The sequence below is a fragment of the Plecotus auritus genome (genome assembly GCF_963455305.1).
Source record: "Plecotus auritus genome assembly, chromosome: 5".
NCBI lineage: Eukaryota > Metazoa > Chordata > Mammalia > Chiroptera > Vespertilionidae > Plecotus > Plecotus auritus.
In genome coordinates this window covers 22,699,832-22,720,032 of record NC_137776.1, presented here as the reverse complement: position 1 = coordinate 22,720,032, position 20,201 = coordinate 22,699,832, and the positions used below count along the sequence as shown (strand labels likewise).

The window sequence follows — 20,201 nt, the reverse complement described above, 5'->3', positions numbered from 1 at the left end:
GCTCCGTTACTGGCCAGGTCCAATGGCTGGAGAGCAGACCTTATAATGAGCTGAAATCTCCCTCGATGAGACTTCCTTATCTTTGGTTTTTGGAGCTACCCAGGAATGAAAGCACAATTCTGACACCCACAACATTTACAGGTAATGATGGCACACCTGGGGAGACTGAATCAGGGTGGGAACGGGATCCTGGTGGTTTGGCCCCCTCTCCAGTGTTCAGTTTCTGTGATATGGAGTTGACAAGAAGTCACCTTCAGTTTTTTAGTTTAATTCCATTGAATTTATTGGGGTGACATTGGTTAATAAAATCATATAGGTTTCAGGCGTACAATTCTATAATTCATCGTCTGTATATTGTATTGTGTCCTTCCTTCACCATGCATTCCTTCACCCTCTTCTACCTTCTCCCATCCCCCTTTCCCTCTGGTAATCCCCAAACTGTTGTGTCTATGAGTTTTCCCCCTTGGCTTAATCCCTTCACCTTTTTCACCTAGCCCCCCTCCACCCCTCCCCTCTGACAGCTGTCAGTCTGTTCTCTATCTAGAAGTCTGTTTCTATTTTGTTTGTTAGTTTATTTTGTTCATTAGACTCAGTCACCTTCAGTTTCGATGGAAGAGCGCTTCTCGCTTTGACTTTGGTTCAGGAGCCAGAGTAGTACAGTGGAAAAAACATGTGCTTTGGAATCAGACACAGCTGACTCGAAACCCTGGTCTTTTATGAGCGTGTGATCATGAGCCAATTGCTTAACCTATCTGAGCCTCAGTTTCTTCTGATGGTGCCATAGGATGATGTAAAAGCCTTGACATTCCCATGCGTGCAAGTGGAACTCTTGCTGCTGTTGCTAGTGGTGGGAGGGAGGTCTGAGTGCTCACTGAAAACCTGTTCTTCATTAAGTACATTTGCTGACATCTCACTCTGCCCTTTCTCTCTCTAGCACTTCGGTGGGGAGTTTCCCATCGGGGGAGAGCAGTGACCAGGGCCCCCGGACACCCACCCAGCCTCTGCTGGATTCTGGCTTCCGCTCCGGCAGCCTGGGCCAGGCCAGCCCTTCTGCTCAGAGAAGCTACCAGAGTTCTTCTCCTCTTCCGACCGTGGGCAGCAGCTACAGCAGCCCCGACTACTCACTTCAGCAGTTCAGCTCCCCAGAAAGCCAGGCCCGGCCTCAGTTCAATGCGTCTGGTGTCCACGCTGTCCCTGGGAGCCCTCAAGCACGCCACAGGACAGTGGGCACCAACACTCCCTCCAGCCCTGGCTTTGGCCGCCGAGCTGTCAACCCCAGCATGGCTGCCCCCAGCAGCCCCAGTTTGAGCCACCGCCAGGTGATGGGCCCACCAGCAACTGGTTTCCATGGTAATGCAGTCTCCAGCCCCCAGAGCAGTGCAGTGACCACTCCAGGAAGCCCCAGCCTAGGCCGGCACCCTGGGGCCTACCAGGCCTCAGGCCTCCATGGCAGTGTGGCTGTCACTCCAGGGAGCCCCAGCCGTGGCCAGCAGCCGGGGGCCTACCAAGCCTCAGGCCTCCCTGGCAATGTGGCCACCACTCCAGGGAGCCCCAGCCTAGGTCGGCATCCCGGAGCCCACCAGGGCAACTTGGCCTCCAATCTCCATGGCAACACAATATCCAGCCCCGGAAGCCCCAGCCTGGGCCGTCATCTTGGAGCATCTGGATCCATGGTTCCTGGCAGCCCCAGCTTAGATCGGCACGTGGCCTATGGTGGCTACTCCACCCCTGAGGACCGGAGACCCACGCTGTCCCGGCAGAGCAGTGCCTCTGGCTACCAGGCTCCTTCCACGCCCTCCTTCCCTGTGTCTCCTGCCTACTACCCGGGCCTGAGCAGCCCCGCCACCTCCCCTTCACCAGATTCGGCAGCCTTCCGGCAAGGGAGTCCAACACCGGCCTTGCCAGAGAAGTGGAGGATGTCCATGGGAGACCGAGTGGGCAGCCTCCCCAACTATGCCACCATCAATGGGAAGGTGTCGTCCTCGCCTGTCGCCAGTGGCATGTCCAGTCCCAGTGGGGGCAGCACTGTCTCCTTCTCACACACTCTGCCTGACTTCTCCAAGTACTCCATGCCAGGTGGGCCTCTCCTTCACCTCTGCGTCTCCTGCTGACAGGTTAAGTCCACCAGTTAGGGTATCTGAACTGCTCTCTGTTCTGGCATCCTCTTGGCAGACAACTGTGGGTGGATCACTGGCTGTGGGCCTCAGTTGCCTTATCTGTTTAATGGGATTTGGAGGTGTCCTCAACGGAATTAATTGTACTATGGTTGTGGTGACTGTGGGGCAGGGATGAAGCTGCTGGTGATGATGAGGAGGATGGTGAAAATAATAATAATGTTAGTATTATTGTTATGATTACCGGAGCCACTCCCACTTGTTGAGCACATGTTGTGCACCAGGCTCTGAGCTAAGCAGTCTCTCATTCATCCTCACAGCCACACATGAGGAAACGGGCTTGGAGGGCTCAGTCGTTGTCCAGGGTCAGACAGTTAAGAAATGGCAGGGCCAAGCTGCCAATCCAGTCCCATACTACCCAAACTAGTGCTGCTAAAACATTGGAGTTGTTGGATCAGGCTTCCCTATCTTGAGGGTTATGGTGATTTAGTACAACCTTGACACTCTGCCTTCCAAACCTGGACCGCCAAACCTTTTGCCAGCCCCTTGTTCCCATCTGGGTCCCCACTATGCACACATAACTAATAATAGATCTGGCAGCCAGATGTGATACGGGCCAAGGCCAGGGCATTTCACTGGAGTCTAGTTTCTGCCAACCCGGCTTCACTGAAGCCTGTGCAGGTTTGCACACTGAATTCTTCACTCGTCACCAGAACTCGGCCTCTTGGCTTCTGCTGAGAGGGCTCATTATCCAGACACAAAGGTCAAGGCCTCAGCTGATATGCAGCTTCTCATCCAGACCTGGAACCTGCCTGTGTGCAGAAGACCCCAGGGCCCTGAGGCATTCAAGGAAGATTGGGAATGCTTTGGGCAGCCTGGAATGGGCCCCAGCTGCCTGGATTCTCAACGTGTCACTACTAGGTCCTGCCCTGAGCCTGCCAAGCCAGGACTCTACAGTGCCCCTGCACGCCCCTGCTTCCTGCTGCCCACAAGAGACATCTGGTTCCCAGCTCCTCTCCTTTGAGGATGCAAAACTTCTAGTAGTTGGGACATTTCCTGTTTCCCACCATCTTCCCTGCTTAAAATAGCCATTGGAGTCAACACAGGAAGGCACATGGGGCTGCAGCCGCCTCTGACAGCTCATTAGACAGGCCCAGCACCAGCGGCTGGGGCTTCAGAGCAGAGAAAGGCAGCTTGCAACAGTTGCACGGCCCAGCTGGCTAGCCCAGTGGCCTCCCCCAGTGCACAGCTCAGGAGAGGGAGCTGATCTAGCCCCTCACTGTCCTCCAGAGACAGGTCCCAGGAGCCTACCAGAGTTTAAGTGACAGGTTGAAATTGACTAAGCACTGGACACACAACCCACCCCTGTCCCTGGTCTGGATGCCCTGAGCTTTACTGCATCATCAACATAGGTTCCCTCTGTTCTGCCCCTCTCTCAAGAAAGGAGAGGAAACATGTACAATTGGAATATTCCTTTCCCCTCTTCACCCATTCCTCTTTTGATTTCCTTTTGTTCCCAAAGATAAAGGAAGAGGTTGGAGAGTGAGGGGCACACATCCTAATACCTAGCAGGAAGCTATGGTGTAACAGGCACTGAACTGGCTGCTGGGTCTTCTCACCCGGGAAGGTCTAACAGGAGCCGTTCTATTACCCATGGAAAGGCTCACACATGGGCTTGGGAAGCTCACTCACCTCTGAACCTCACTTTCCTCATTTTAGAGTAGGAGGTTGGACTAGATGCTCTCAGAGGTCCTTCTAGAACCTATTGTTCTGTGAAATCATCCCAAGTCTGCAGAGGGTCTGGGGTGGGAGCATCTGCCAGAGAAGTGGGGTATGTGACATATGAGATGGCTTTCAAATTCTAGGCTGAACCTTACCCTGTTTGTTCTAGAGCAGGAGCGACTCCTTTGCCCTCTATGATAAAGAACTCAGGCTTTCCACATGGGAATGAGGAGGGGATTGGGGAGAAGTGGAACGAAATGTTCTTTCTGCCCAGTCCTCAAGGTTGTTATGATAAAGTTGGGACATTGAGCCTCTGGAGAAAGGGGCTAGAACTGGGTGTCTTAGACTGTGGGAAAGAAGCTGCAAAAAGGGTCTAGTCTGAATCTTATAGAGAAAGGAGATGGGGTGGAGTGGGGTTCATTGGCCCAGGGAGAATGCTGTGCCAGCCCTTCAGCAGGAGAGCAGCTCTGTGGCACACGGTGGTTGGTGGTGGATAGACAGCAGGAGAGCAGCTCTGTGGCACACAGTGGTTGGTGGTGGACAGACAGCAGGAGAGCAGCTCTGTGGCACATGGTGGTTGGTGGTGGACAGACAGCAGGAGAGCAGCTCTGTGGCACATGGTGGTTGGTGGTGGACAGACAGCAGGAGAGCAGCTCTGTGGCACACGGTTGGTGGTGGACAGAGAGGATGCCAAAGCTGCTCAGGGCTCTTGAGCAATACTCTGCTGATGTTTGAGGTGACTGACTTTCTTAAGGCAGCATAACAAAGTGCCACAGACTTTATGCTGAAGACACAGAATTTATTCTTTCACAGTAGTGGAGGCCAAAAGTCCAAAATCAAGGTGTTGGCTGGGTTGGCTCCTTCTGGAGGCTCTGAGGGAGGAGCGTCTGCTCCAGGCCTTTTTCCCGGCTTCTCATTGCTGGCAGTGCTCTGTGTCCCTCGGCTGTAGACGCATCTCTTCAATCTGCCCCCACGTTCACATGGTGCTCTCCCCTTGTGTCTCTGTATCTTTTCTTCCTCTTATGAGGACACCAGTCATATTGGATTGGGGACCATTCTAATCCTGTATACCTCATTTTAATTTGATTACATATGCAAAGACCTTATTTCCAAATAGGTCACATTCACAGGTATCGGAGTTAGGACCCCCACACATCTTTTTGGGGGGGTCACAATTTAACCCATATCACTTTTTTTTTCTCCTTTAGACAACAGCCCAGAGACCCGGGCTAAAGTGAAATTTGTCCAGGACACTTCCAAGTATTGGTACAAACCCGAGATCTCCAGAGAGCAGGGTGAGTGCTGGGGGGCCCTGGGGTCCATCCAAAGTCATAGCTGGCTGCTGCCCTCTGGGCCTCCCCTGGGCAAGAAATTTAAGTAGACTCCTTTTTCTTTGCGGTAGGTAGTGGTCATAGAGAGAGGGCTGGGATCAAGGTCAGACAGGAAGAGCAGTCGCTCTGGTGAAGTGTGGGGGAGCAGAGCAGTGATTGTAAGCACTTCTTTGAAGGATCCTTAAAATGAGCAAAGTCTTGGTTTCTGGGCAAAGTAAAAGGCCGGCCAAGATAGTAGGAAATGTTAGCTCTCCATCTGCATGATGTGGGAAATTTTTGTATATTTTACGGAAAAATAAAGTTGGGGCTATATGGGTGGAGATGAGGCCCACCTCAGGCCCCTAGAGAAAGTCTGTGTGGACATAGGACAGGGTGTTGGTGACGTGACCCTTAGGTCAAATCCAGACTGCTGCCTGTTTGGTAACTATAGTGTTATTGAACACAACCACATCCATTCATTTATATCCTGTTTGTGGCTGCTTTTGTGTAGCAGTGGCTGAGTCGAGCAGTTACAGTAGAGACTGCATGGCCTGCAAAGCCTGAAATATTTACATCTGGCTATTTACAGAAAAAGTTTGCCAATTCCAGTATAGAAAGATCCTTAAGAGTGTTTGAATTCTCACTTTAAAGAGTCTTCTCTCACTTAAGAAAGAATGAGGTTCCAGAGGCCTAATGAGACTTAAGGAAAGCCAGTGCCATTAATTTCTTATTTCCTCTTCTCCCCCAATCCCCTCCCAACCCAGCCATCGCTCTCCTGAAGGACCAGGAGCCCGGGGCCTTCATCATCCGTGACAGCCACTCCTTCCGAGGAGCCTATGGGCTGGCCATGAAGGTGTCTTCTCCCCCTCCGACCATCATGCAGCAGAATAAGAAAGGTAACACTGTCTTCTCTAACTGGGCCTCAGGACTAGGTGATCCATATGGTCTCTTCAAAGCCAGAGGGACCTGGGGGCTGGGCAGGTTTCTAGTTCTCATGGGAGCTGGTCCCTGCTAAACCCTCTTTAGCAGAGCAAGTCTTGGGCTTGGTGATGGTTGGGGTCAGAGAACAGGGAAGCCAGATTATTGGGTCTCTGTGATTGTGTTTCCTTGAGAGGGAGGAAAGGAGAGGCAGTCCCTCCATTCCAGGGTTCTCCCGTCAAAGCCCTGCACACTGGAGAAGTCAGAAATCGATGGTGGGAGGTGTTGGGAGGGCACCATGAGAAGTGACTGGTACTCATTTCTTCCTTTTCATCCCAGGGGACATGACCCATGAGTTGGTGAGACATTTCCTGATAGAGACCGGCCCCCGAGGAGTCAAGCTCAAGGGCTGCCCCAACGAGCCAAACTTTGGTGAGATTTCCCCCACTTCTGTCTCCCCAGTTGGCCTGCAGAGAGCCTCAGGCTTGCCCTGGGCCCACCTCCCCCGGCCTCGGTTCTGCCCACCCCTCTTGTCCTAGACACAGCAGAGAAATGGACAGTGGTTTCCCTTCCTCTGTCCTCCAGTCCCTTCACTCTGCCAGATTCCTCTTGATAGATGTCCTACCCCACTGAGACTTGTTATCATTGTAATTTGAATAATAGCTATAACAGTTTCCTTTATTGACCACCTACTATGTGAAAGTCACTGTCTAGGTCCCTTCTATTACTTCTGATCTCATGACAATCCTGCATGGTAGGTGCCATTGTCCCATCTATAATAATAAAAGTGTAATATGCTAATTAGACCGATGTCCTTCAGGATGAAGCTGGGGCTGCGAGGGCCACGGCTGCGAGGGCCGAGCCCCTTGCACGAATTTTGTGCACCAGGCCTCTAGTTTTACATATGAGGACATGGAGGTTCATGGAAGTTAGGCTTACACAAGAACACAGCTAATAAGTGACTGAGCTGGGATTTGATCCCACGATTCTCTGAGTCCTCTGCTGCACTGTCCTGAGAGGGGCCCTGGCAGATGGAGGGGCTTGGGAGAGATGTTGGGAGTAACTTTCTCTAAAGGAAAGCTGTTAAGTAACCTATGACTGCTAGGATGAGCCGTTGGGATATTCTCCCTTGGGTCTCGCTAAGAGGGAGTGGATTTTCAGTTTCGTTGGTGGAATGCGGGAGGGTAATGAAGAAGCTGATCATGGTGGGGTGGTGGGCTCCCTCAGTGCTCCAGCCCACTTCCAGCAAAGCTGCTATGACATGCCGTTTCCCTCCCCACAGGATCTCTCTCTGCCCTGGTCTACCAGCACTCCATTATCCCGCTGGCCCTGCCCTGTAAGCTGGTCATTCCAAACCGAGGTAGGAACCTGACACTCCTCCATCTCCCAGCCCACCCTTGAACTGGCCCCCTTCGTTTCTTGGCCCTGCCAGCACTCCAGAGCTTGGGCCAGGCTTGGAGGACATGGGTCATTTTGCCATCTGGGGAAACTTGAAACCACCTCTTTTTTTCCACTTTAAAAAAAAAAAAGGAAACATTTATTAAAAAGCTTAACTCCAGGAATGTACATAATTGACTTGCCAGATTGTTCTAGAAAATTCTCTGGAGGCTTAAAGAAATTCAAATGAATTATCAGAATAAGCCTCATCCCAGGAGACAGTCGTGGGAGGACCTTGTACAGAGGGTGAGCTGCTAGTCGGTGGGCAGGGCCGAGGGGAGCGGGAGGGGCGGCAGATTTAGGTCATGGGGCGCCCTGGGGTGGGAGGTTGGCCTGAATGGACAGGAGACAGCACTCTGGAGGGACATCTTAGAGGAGAGGTGGCTGGCTCTGCATGGCGTGGGAAGGAAAGGGGATGGTCAGATGTCCCTGGAGTTTCTAGTCTGTGTGGCTGACAGGATGTCCCCTGACTGAGGCGACACTGAGCTGATAGGGAAGAGCGAGCCCACTTTTGATTGTGGGATGTTTGATTGGAACCCGAGAGCCTCAGGACATAGAGGATGAGAATCCGAGTGAGACCCGGGGCCAGCAAAGGAGGTTTCAGCTTCTCTCAGAGGGGTGTCCCACCCTTGGAGATGGCAGGTGGACCCCAAGCTCTTCAAAGTGAAGCTTCTATTATAGCACAGGCTTCTATCCCCAGCCCCCAAGTACACAGTGCCCACAGGAGGGGAATATGCTTGGCCCTGAATTTGAGGTCTGGAAACTGGGAGCCGAGGTGCCTTCTCCCTCTGTTCAATAATAAGATATTCAGAAGTGCCCCTGGGACTTCCTCTTCTCTCTTGGAGCTCCTGAGGTTTTTGCCTACATAGAAAACCTCCAATATTGTTTGATAGTCTCTATGTATCCAATTCGATTCATTGAATTATTAATGATAATTGACTAGCATTATTAGCTTAAAAGTTCAAATGCAACTTAAATAGCATTATTAACCATGACAGTTAGACACTAATTAAATGATATTTCTACAGAATTTACCAAAGTAATTCAGCAATGATCAAACTGATATTTACATTGTATAAACTAGTAGTTCTCCAAGCCTGATCCCCAGGCCAGCAGCATCAACACCCCCGGGACCTTGTTTAAAGTGCAACTATTCTCAAGTCCCACCTAATCAGGTTCTCTGGTATTTACAAGTCTGCACAGCAAAGTCTGAAAAACACTGGTGTAAATGGTACTTGATGCTTTTTAATATTGAAATTATAATTGTGCTATTTAAGTGTTTAATGAATGGAGACATTTATTGATCTACACAGACATCAATACAAAAGAACAATACCACCAACTGCCACTTGAAGGCATGCTTTATGCCAAGCACTGGGCTAACACTATTCATGGAGCATTTAAAAAACCCACTGAAACACTTCTATCACCATCATTTCCACTTTATATATACTTAGGAGGTCCTGGGCTGAGGGTCTCAACCCAGCACTGTTGGAATCTAGAGCTCTCAACCAGCAAGCAGGTATTGACCATTCCAACTGGACATGCATGTACCAGCTGCCAGGGTCTGATATGAAAAGCAGTATCCATTGCACAAAGCATTTGCAGAGCTCGCCGTAGGCCCATCCAGACTGGGGATCTTTTCCAGGTCTAGAGTTTTAATTACTGGCTGAATGAAATCTTTGTCTCAGATCCCACAGATGACTCGAAAGATAGCTCGGGCCCTGCCAACTCAACCACCGACCTGCTAAAGCAAGGGGCAGGTGAGTGGCCAGACCCTGCCCAGGCCTTTCCTCCTTTCTACCCTGTCCCCTCCTGCAGGTGCAGGCTGGACATCACTCCCAGACACAAATGTCTCTGGGTGGGCACACCACATTTCTGGGCTCAGGTGCCTTGGCTTGAGATTGGCCTGAAGAGAGCACCTGGGGGTCGTCCCCACCCACTCCAGTTCCCATGACATCTCCTTGGGTGGGTTTCTTCCAGCCTGCAATGTGCTCTTCGTCAACTCTGTGGACATGGAGTCACTCACTGGGCCCCAGGCCATCTCCAAAGCCACTTCCGAGACACTGGCTGCTGACCCCACGCCAGCTGCCACCATCGTTCACTTCAAAGTGTCTGCCCAAGGAATCACATTGACTGACAACCAGAGAAAGTAAGAATCTTCTGCCCACTTCTGTGTTAGGCTCTCCTCCTGTGACCCATCTATCCTTCCATTTACCCACCCACTTACCAATTGACTCATGCCTTGTACCCATCTATCTCCCATCCATCCTCTTGTCTATCCGGCCACCTGTCCATCCATCCATTTATCCATCCATCTATCCATCCATCCATCCATCCATCCATCCATCCATCCACCCCTTGCTCACCCACTCACCAGTTGATCCATCCATCTCTGCATCCATTCATTCCCCCATCTATACTCCTCCATTTATTCCTTCACTCATTTATGCCTCCGTCTATCTTCCTATCCATCTACCCATTTTCCGTCTTTCTACAAATATGCCTGCATTGGGTATACAGCTGAAAATGCAACTGACAAAAGTACCTGCTTTCTAGAACAGAACCCTTCCTCCCATGCTCTCTAACATGTTCCCCCACCCCTATCCTTCCTCCACCAAGGTACCCCCATTTCTCATCCCTCAATGCCAGTTTCTTTCTCCTTTTCCTAACCTGTAGCATTTGAGAGATGTTTCTCTGACACATCTATCTATCTCCGTGCATTGCTTATGTCCCCAGTGTGAGCAGCCCAGGTTATCTTGGTCACAAGGGAGAGGCTGTGTTGACCTACAGCAGCCACAGATGATGGGAAGGTGGCCTGATCTGTCACTTCAACACTCACTCTTTGTCTATCTGATGTCTGTACCACAGGCTCTTCTTCAGACGACACTACCCTCTCAACACTGTCACCTTCTGTGACCTGGATCCACAGGAGAGAAAGTGAGTCTCATGTAGACACCTTCCCTCCCAGCCAGCTCTAGAACACGGAAGTCTCTGTGTGTGCACACGTGTGTGTGCGTGTGTGTGCAGGTGAACGTATGTGTGCTTGTGTGCATTTTTTGGTTCAGCTTGAAGATCTGCCTGTGTCTGTGAGAGTGAAAGTAATTGTGCTGGGCATCCTTCTGAGTTTTTTCCACAACAAATTTGGAGACCCTTTCAGGGACTCAAATGCCCACTTTCGCCCCCTCTGTCTTGTTCCTGATCCTGAATCTGCTTCTCTCTACACTGGGGAGGGACCTTGGGAGACAGGCCACAGTTCTCTTTATCTGAATGCCCCCCAACCCATAGTGGGGCTCCTCTGTCTTCCCCCAGAAGGTCTGGGCATGCACGGGGTTGAGCTCCGGGGAGAAGGTGTAGTGGATTACGCTGTACCATCTTTCTCTCCACAGGTGGATGAAGACAGAGGGAGGTGCCCCTGCTAAGTAAGTGTGACTTCTCCCCCATCCCAGCTGGCTGGTCTCTTTGGGGGTGGGGAGAGCAGGGGCAGGTTGAGAATCCAGGACTAACTGGAGGCAAAGGGCAGCGAGGGTCACTCAGTTTTGGACCAGGCAGCCAGGTCTTTTGCCTTCTGCCTCCAATCTTGTCACCTTCCCTCTACCAGGACTAGGCCAGTAGGGATCTGAGGAATTGGACAGGAAGCCGAGTTTAATGAGGTGATGACAGTGGGGCAGAGTTGTTTAAATGATCTTTTCTGCCCCAATCCTGGCCTCCTTGATTCCCAGTCTACTCTTTGGGTGGACTTCTGCATGGCTGGGCTAGACTTCATCAGAACATGAGAGCCCAGAAGGTCTGAATTCTGGGAAGACCCTGGGACTTTTTGGTTGATGCCTCCATCCTTTCAGCATTTCCTAAGTGCCTCAGAGGAACTTAGCCCTGGGAGGATTCACACTGACCAGAAGGCTAACTCTAACCCCAAGAGTCCCGCCATTGGCACAGTGGATAGGACACATGTATAAACATTAACATGCTGTAGTGGTTTTCAAACTGTGTTCCGCAGAACCCTAGGATCCTCAGTTTGTAACTGAGCTCTTAAGAAGGGAGGAAAAACTTTGTTACAATTTGCAGTTGTGTATCAGTATGAGTCAGGGTTTTCTCTATATCACAAAACCCAGACGAAGTGTGGGAATAACCTGGCTGCTGAAGCTGACACAGATTACCATTATGGTCTGTAATTCCACACTTTACTCTGCTGGGCTCATGCAAATATGGGCTCACATTTCTACTGGTTGACTTTATAATGGTGAAAGGTGTGCTGTTGAATTGATACATTTATAGCCATAAACACGCACTGCTGTCAACTTTCTATATTTGGACTTCATATAAGATTGTTTTAGAAAAAGAGAAGTTTTACTGTTAAAAAATTAAAACCACTGCTGTACGCAACATGCCACCAGGGTGCAGCTCATTGTGTCTGTGGATGTCACATAGGAGAGTGCATGGGACAGATTCTAGGCAGGGGGAGAGTCAGGGTGGTTTGGGGGAAGAACTTACATTTTAAAAAATGGGTCTTAAAAGACAGGCACAATTTGAATAGGTAGTAATGGGTGTGGGGGTGGGACAGAGATCATTTCGAGGGGACAGGGAGGCATGGCCACCAGAGTGCAAGCTTCCTGAGGACAGGGTTATGTCTGTCACGTGGGAAGGGCTGATGAATATTTGTCTAAGGAAGAAATGAGAGGACGGATGAAGCAGGGAGGAGGAGAGTGAGGAGGAGTCACAGTGAGGCCACCTCGGTCAAGAAGGAATGGAACTGACCCGCAGTTAGTTAGCATGATCAGCAGTGGGGCTATGTGAAATGAAGGAGACCTCAGTGTGCCCCAGGTCACAGGACGAGTTAGCAGCCCAGCGGAAGGAGGACCCAGGTGTCCGGCCATCTCAAAGCTTGCCTCACACTTGCCTCAGCCTTCTCCTGGGCTCACAGGGCTCACTGAGGTCTCTGTGTTCCTGCCACCAACCAGGAGGACAGAACTTCTTATTTGAGGAAGCTCCTGCTCACTGACCACTGGGCTCTGTGCGGGGAGAAGGTCAGGGACAGGAGTGGGCTGGTCCCAGGCCTGTAACTCATTCTCCTCATTCAGGAACTGGTTTTGCACTGAGCTTCCTGCTGACCTGACCTTACTTGGGGCAGGGGGTGGGGGGGGGCACCAGCCGAGGGAGCCGGCTGGGGATGGGACTAGGGTGAGGCACACAGATGCCTGAGGCCCCAAAGTAAAGAGGGCCTAGCTCTCAGGTCCTTGTAAGTGCTCCTCCATGCCCCTGGGGTTGAGGTTTCTTGCCTGGATCCACTTCCCTAAGCAGAGAAAGGATTTGGCTATTGTTGAGCTGGCCCTGGGAGTCTTGGAGCTGATGTAAACATCAAGAGAGGGAGGCAGGTGGTGTTTAGGCTATGAGGTTGGCAGACTCTCCACCATGGCAGAACCTGGCCACAAGGGTTGGCGTGCCTTCAAGCCCACAACTCAGAGCCTCTCCCCGCTGGTGCCCTGAGCGTCCTCCACTGCACCAAGGAGCCCAGCAAGCCTGGAAAGGGGACTCAGGGGTTGTTCCTGGCCCCAGGCTTTTCCACTACTTAGACCATTACCCCAGACCTCTGGCTCAGTGATTCCCAGGCCCTGAAACAGCTGTAGGAAGCCCAGGGTGTGTACACACATGCGTGTGCATGGCTGCAAGCCGGACCCAACTTTTCTAATTTTGGCTGTTGTGGTCCAGTCCCAGGGAGAGGGGTTTCCATCGGAATCCCCAGCTGTCCCGATTGCCCCATCTCACTCTAATTAGCAATGCGCTGGCTAGGAGGGGACCTGAGTTGACATTCTGTTCTCTGCTCTCATATTTTTAACTCTGTTTTGCAGAGAGAATGCCAGCTCACTCCATTCTTGGTGCAGGGAGTGGGGGTTGGGGGAACAGGTGTGGGGTCTCCCTCCCTCTCCTCCCATTCTCCGGAGCCCAAGAGAAATGCGTGTGTGGTGGGGGGAAGGTCCTGACCCTTGTCCTTTTGTCTCCCCGACCTTCCCCAGGTGTCTGAGGAGGTCCAGCCCTTTGACGGGCAGGCGGCATTTTATTCATTTGTGTTTGTGTGGTGTGTAAGAACAGTTGGGTGAGGGTGGGGCTGAGACGGACTGAGAGAAGCTCAGCTAGGAATGTCCCCATTTTATTTTTGGTTTCGTATCCACCTCTCTGTCCAGTCTTGTCACTTGCCTGCAGCTCCTCCTCCCTACTCCTCCTCCACCCCACTGCAAAAGGGGAATTTCTGTGCCTCCTCTGAAACCAGTGCCACTGTCATTTCTTGTCACTTGACTGTCTTGTCAGTGGAAGAGAGAGAGGATTCTCTTTTGGTCTCCCCCACCCCAATCCCTGTGCTTAGGAGATGTGGACAGATGCAGGGAGAGGTCAGCCTGAAGATAAGCTTGCTCACTTGGGTACCTCTCCAAGGCTTGGCCCCTCTTGCCCTCGCCACTCACCTGTCACCCCTCTTCTGCCCCTGCAGGCTCTTCGGCTTTGTGGCCCGGAAGCAGGGCAGCACCACGGACAACGCCTGCCACCTCTTTGCTGAGCTTGATCCCAACCAGCCTGCCTCCGCCATTGTCAACTTTGTCTCCAAGGTCATGCTGAGTGCCGGCCAGAAGAGATGAACTCACCCGATGCCCCGGGCCAGGGCAGTGGGGATGGGGCATGTGGGGAGGGGACCCGTGAATCCTGACCACCTCTGAATCCAGAAGGAGGACTTTGGGCCAATTTTGGAGAAGGAGAGAAGAAAGTGTGACATGGGGAGAGGGAAGTGAATTGTGGAGGGGCGGGGTAGAGAGGGAGAGAAAGAAAGAAAAGGATGGAGGAGGATAACTCGGATTCCCTTGGGTAGATGGCTACTGCGCAACCCCCAAAGTCTCCAAAACGAAGCAGGTCCACCTAACTCCCTCTCACCCTCCCAGCGGACGCAGCTCCTCACAGGAGGCAGAGCTGGCCTCCTTGGGGACCCATATTTTTGGGGAAAATGGAAAAATGTCTCCATAGCCCAACTGCTTTGCAAGGAGAAATCAAGTCAAGAGAATCGTTTTCTGGCCCCCTCTAGGGTACCTTGTCAAACCAAAAGGAGCCGCATGGGACATCACGTGGCAGAACTTTTGCTTTGAAAGTATCTCAGACCCGAGGTACCTAAGGTCTCTCTGCTCTGCCTCTGATGTATAGTTTGCGTGGGAATGTATGTGGGGTTGTGTATATATCTGCTCCCACATCCTCACACTCAGATTTATATTTGACTCTCAGCTAGAATTATAAACAAGTGTACTTGTCCATGTTCCATATTTGCACGCATGTGCATACTGTCCAGAGGTCAGAGTTGGGGTGACCCAGCATCAGGGAGGGGATGCCAGCCTTCTTCCCCAGGAGCACCCAGGAATATGGGTGACAGGCTCTGGCTTGGTCCCTGCACCTGCACTCTACTGGCCCCACATGCTGCCAGCCCCTTCTCCTTGGCAAAGACCCCAGCAGGAGTGGGGCTACCGCCCTGCCTCGGCCAGGAGACGGGACCATTGGTTGGAAGAGATGGAGACGTGCATTTCCATAGCCTTGGGGAAGTGACCCATCAGCCACAGTGGCTTTGACCTCCAGGCATCTTCCCCAAGTTGTGTGGCAAGATGGGCAGGCCACTCACCCCAGCTCTCAGCCCTCAGCCCATTCTTGGCTGCCAAGACCACACCAGCCTTATCTCAGACCGGCCTATCTGCATGATGTCTTTTTGGGTGCTGGGGATCGAGCCTTCCTGATCTGCCCAGCTCTGTTTTGTCCTGCAGGGTCCCCCTGTTGGGCTCATCCTGGGGAACCTGCTTCCAAGAGCCCTGCTCAGCAAGGCCCAGGGGACACCTGGGGTCCTGTCCTCCCCTCTGCCGGGGTTTGGGGCCTGACTTCCGCTGGGCTGTCCAGGTGACTCAGCAGAGCTCTGGGCTGCTGCCTATATACCACATGGCCTGTGTACAATACCAAAGCCTTGCTGTTCCCACTTCTGCCTTGGTTTCGCTAGCAGAGACAAGCTGCCCGTGAGCAGAGGGCAGAAGGCGTGCCTTTAGGCCAAAGGGCCTGGAGTCCACCTGGGCAATTGGGAACCCCTTGACCTCCACCCAAGTACTCTCAGCTCGAATAGAAAAGTCACCAGGACTCCATTCTTGAGGGGCTTCTTAAGCCTCTGAGGGTCCCCTAGAGAGAGGCATTGTACTGATATATAAATATATATAATATATATGTGAGACATACTGACAGACTCTGTAAGCTAATAAAATATAAGAAAAGGTTGAAAAAAGAATAGGTAAATTGACAAGAAGTATTTATTGTTTTCCCATATTGCTTTATTGCCTCCCTGGGCAAAAACCAATTCCCATCCCTCTTTCTATATATAAGGGAAGCCTGAAATGTAGGGGCCTTTGTCCTTGGAGCAATCAGGGGTCTCCTTGCCCTGGCCTTGGCCTTCCCTAGACTTTGTCTGGGGCTTAGCAGGGAAGGGTGCACGTGTTCCATCTCCTTTGGCCCCCTATTTCCTGGCAAGCCTAGGCCTTGGCCATCAGGTCCCAAGAGAAGCCCCCTCACCAGGGCTGGAGCGGGTGTGTGAGCCAGCGGGGGACATGGGTGAGTGTAGTGGGCATGGGGAGTGTGTGTGTCTCTTGTATTTTTTCTCCTCCAAGAAGCTGTATCTGTGTGGACATACTGTTTCAGGGAGTTAGAAAGGAGAGTGTCTAACGAAGATGGGGAGCAGCCCCCGCTTCCCAAAGATTGAAACCTTGTGCTTGGTGACTAAGGTTCTTCCAAAGTGCTCTTCCTTCTGAGGCATTCAAGCCAGATCCTGGGATTCCCTCTCCCCCTTCCCCACCTCCCCCTCTCTTTTCCATAGGAGAAATTCCACCCCTTCCTTTGTCAATATCTAACCTCCCACTGGACAGCCCGGGACTCTCCTCCTGGTCTGGACATCCTCTCCACACTGAGGCCAGCGGAGGGTTAGACCATCGGGCAGACCCGGGCCCAGGGTCAGCCTTCTCACATGCTTGCCCACCGCCCACCGCAGCCCACCTCCCAGGCATGGCCAGCCCACCTCCCAGACCTGAGCTGAGGGTGACCCCGCAAGCAGGACCTAGGGGCACTGGGGAGCTGATTCACTCCCTCTCTGGGTCACTCTGGAGGGAGCTGGTTTCCTAGAGTTTGGCTTTTCCTGAGGAATGGGGAAGGCACCTCAGTCTCCACAGAGGTCCCCCCTTTGGGTCAGACACTGGCTGGGAAGACACTGTAGTCCTCCCATCTCACAGGTTGGGCCCGTGCACCCATGCGCACAAGTGCGCACACGCACACACACACACACACCGCAGCACTGCAGTATATTCTTGCCAAAGATGTCCTTAAAAAGAAAGCACTTTTGATAATTGTTATTATCGTGTAAATGTTTATCCTTTTCTCTCCTCCCCCTCCCTCGACATATTTGCTGTTGTTTAGTGTTGAACCCGTTTGTCAGCCAGGAGAGTGCTGTCTGGTCTTGAAAGTAGGCTGGGGAGTGGGGTGGGGCGGGTCCAGGAGAGGCATGGTCAGCCTGTGACTCAGCCACACAGCCCCAGGCGGGCTCAGCCTGGCCCCAGGCCCCGCCTGCTTCTGGCTGTCATCCAGCCAAGCCTCCAAGGCAGGGAGGCAGGCCCAGTGCTGCCACATGGCTCTTCCCAGGTGGAAGGAGAGGGGAGGACCGGGCATGGGGGCATGGGAACAATGGAGAGCAGACCCCAGAAGGGAAATAGGGAGGAAGTGAGCTGTTTGATCAGCCTCCAAGGTGACTGGCATCCCCTTCCCTGAGGTCATGTGTTCTGGCTCCCTTGTCTAGCTAGTGTTTGAGGGACAGACATGTCTTGTCCTGGGTTTGGGAAAGGCCTTGATCTGGCCCTCATGGCAGCCTTTCCTGCAGCCGCTCCAAGCTTGTGGACGGGTAGGACCCCTCCTGCACTGGGCTTTGGGGAGTCCCTGGGCGTGTCAGAAGCTGGCAGGACAAGGTGATGGGCTTGGTGGCTGTGCCACCATAAAAGGAGCAGCTGGCTGGATGAGCGTGACCCTTCCATGAAGGGGCTCCAGGAGGGAGATGAGTGGGGCATTCTCCTCCCTCCTCGGATGGGCATGAGCAGAGATGGGCAGACTCCTCACAGGTGGGACAACATCTATGCCCTGACGTGCACTGCCACCTTGCCCCGGGGTCTCCTCCCTTTGTTCCCAGCTTCAGGACCTGGGGAGATCAAAGGGGGCCAATGCCCGAGTCCAAGGGCAGCCTCAGCCCCTGTGTCTCCCCACACTTGGGGTTCTTGGAGAGGTCAGAGGCCGGGCCCTGGAGCCACTCTTCACCCAGGGCCAGGCCCCGGAATCTCAAGACCAGAGTCCCCTGGCAGTGGTAACACAGGACGTGTGTGCGCGTGCGTGCAAGTGCGTGTGTATGCGTGTGCATATCTTGCTCATCTCTCTAGGGATCTGCAGGGTTGGGTTGGAGGAGGTGGGCAATAGGAAGATCTCAAGTTCAATATCATCGGACGTGGAAGGAATCGGGAGTCGAGGCCTGTAGGGCCTCGACGGGTGGAATCTCAGTGTTGGTAATGGGGTGGGCTCTGCGGTCTTCAGATGTCCCAAATGTGGGATGACCTGTGCTTATTTCCCACGCCTGGCTCTTCCCAGCAGTGAGGCAGTTGTAGAGGGATGTCCCAAGTTGGTTTTCTAATCAGTGTTAAGCAGTTGAGACTCTCCTGTGTCCGTGTTGGGTTTGTGTGTGTGTGTGCGCGCATGCGGAGCACATCTGTGTCTGCATGCATCTCTCTGTTTCTCCCCTTCCTCTGACATGTCATTCAAAACAAATGTAAGGAGTCCCTCACTACCCCACCCCATCCTTCCCTGCCTCCCAGGCCTTCCCTCTGCAGGAAAACCAGAATAACCCGCCCTCCTCCCGTGCCCTGACTGTGTATTTATATAGATGGAAATATACTTTCTATTTTGTATCATCGTGCCTATAGCCTCGGCCGCCTTGTATAAACCCTGATTATGCTACTTACCCTGGACATGAATGTGTTGTACACTGAGGCTGCCCGCTCCTGTAGGCGGCTTTGTTTCTTTGCGATCCATTGTATGGCTTTATAAATGAAAAAGTGAAAGAAAACCTGGGCTGTTGTCTAGCTGTGTTGTTTGGAAAGGGGTCTGCCAGGTGTCTGGTGGGCAAAACAAGGCCTCCCCCCGCTCTGGCTGTGGCTCCCGGGCTGCCTCCGCTGGACCACTCACCTGGTCCTCCCAGCGGCTTCCCACCTCCAGGTCTTGGTTCTGATGACCATGAGTTTTTCATCTGGACTCTTTCTGCTGGAAGAGAAACTCAACTCAAATTGGCTTAAGGAAATAAAAAAGGAATGTATTGGCCCCTGTGACCAAGAAGCAAGCACAGCTGGACCCAGGGGCTCAAGTGGGGAAACAGGAATGCGTCTCCATCCCGCGGCTCTGACTCAGCTCAGTTCGTAGGCAAGTTCCATCCGGTGGTCCTGGGTGAATTCTTTGCAATTCAGCAAGTTTGGGGTGGTACCTAGCGAGGCATGCCTAGCGCAGTGCAGGGTGCCCTGGGAGATCGCAAATGCTCACGTGGCAGCTCCAGCTCCCCATCGAGCTGACAGCGCAGCTGGGAGGTGGCTTGGGGCTGATTCGAGCACACGGGTGCTGAGACCCCTGTGGGGCCAGCACAGCAGGGCAGCTTCTCTCACTCACTGTTTGGGCTCAGGACTCATTTACACTAAACAATTACTGAGGACCCCAAGGAGCTTTTGTCCATACGGGTTCTACCTTTCCATACTCACCATGCTCTAACTGAAAACTGGGAACATTTAAAAAATGTTTTCCAATTCCCTTCCATAGCAATATTCAGCTCACTACATGTTAACATAAATAGAAATGTTATGAAAAAACGATATTATCTAAAACAAAAAAGCTTGGGGTAAAGAGTAACACTGCTTTTTGTTTTCCAAAGCTCTCTCATGCCTGGCTTCTCAGAAGGCAGCCGGGTTCCTCTCAGAAGGCTTCTGGTTCCCTTAGTTGTGATACCACACACGTGCCTCTCGGAGTGAAAAGGACAAGAGCTTAGTATTACTAAGGAAATAGTTTTGACCTCACACAACCCCCGAAAGCATCCCTGGGCCCCTTGGGCCCCTCGGACTGTCCTCAGAGAACGGCCGTAAGGGATACAAAAACAAAGAAGCCCGGCTGCTGCCCATGGTGGAGGACCGTGTATTCCAGACCTACTATGTGCTAGCCTTTGCCAGGTCTCATCTTCCCAATACACCCATGAGGCAGGTGGCATTAGACCCAAGTGACAGATAAGGAAACTGAGGCTGTGAGAGGTCACACTGCTTCTAATGGGCACAGCTGGTGCTTGTCACTACTGGCGGCAGCTGGCATTGGCAGACCTGCGAAGTGCCAAGACCTCGCTGAGCATGTGTGTTTTCTCATGCACACAAACCCAGCGAGATAAGGGCTGTCCTTGTCCTCATTTTACAGAGAGAGAAATGGGGGTTCAAAGAGGCTCCGAGATTGCTCAGTACACAAAGCTGGCGAGTGAGTGGCAGAGCCAGGCTGTGAACCCAGGCAAGCTGGCTTAGCTCTTGCCTCTTCCTCAGCTCTCAGGGTTCGCTTCAGAAGGGAAGGGACGACTGATGATGCGTGATGGGCGGGC

General features: G+C 52.4%; 1 protein-coding gene across 10 annotated transcripts in view; it reads left to right on the top strand.

The window, feature by feature from the left end:
* The window catches only part of TNS1 (tensin 1), a 222,010-nt gene extending 202,606 nt beyond the window's left edge, over window positions 1–19,404 (top strand). For all 10 annotated transcript variants that reach the window (XM_080669590.1, XM_080669588.1, XM_080669585.1 and 7 more), the window contains 10 exons: window positions 935–2,076; window positions 5,045–5,131; window positions 5,911–6,042; window positions 6,404–6,496; window positions 7,347–7,424; window positions 9,193–9,264; window positions 9,485–9,653; window positions 10,373–10,441; window positions 10,891–10,923; window positions 13,983–19,404. In XM_080669590.1, the coding sequence (XP_080525716.1) occupies window positions 935–2,076; window positions 5,045–5,131; window positions 5,911–6,042; window positions 6,404–6,496; window positions 7,347–7,424; window positions 9,193–9,264; window positions 9,485–9,653; window positions 10,373–10,441; window positions 10,891–10,923; window positions 13,983–14,127 (2,020 nt within the window). In that variant the 3' untranslated portion in view covers window positions 14,128–19,404. The remainder of the gene's footprint in view (window positions 1–934; window positions 2,077–5,044; window positions 5,132–5,910; window positions 6,043–6,403; window positions 6,497–7,346; window positions 7,425–9,192; window positions 9,265–9,484; window positions 9,654–10,372; window positions 10,442–10,890; window positions 10,924–13,982) is intronic.
* The last annotated feature ends 797 nt before the right edge of the window (window positions 19,405–20,201 follow it).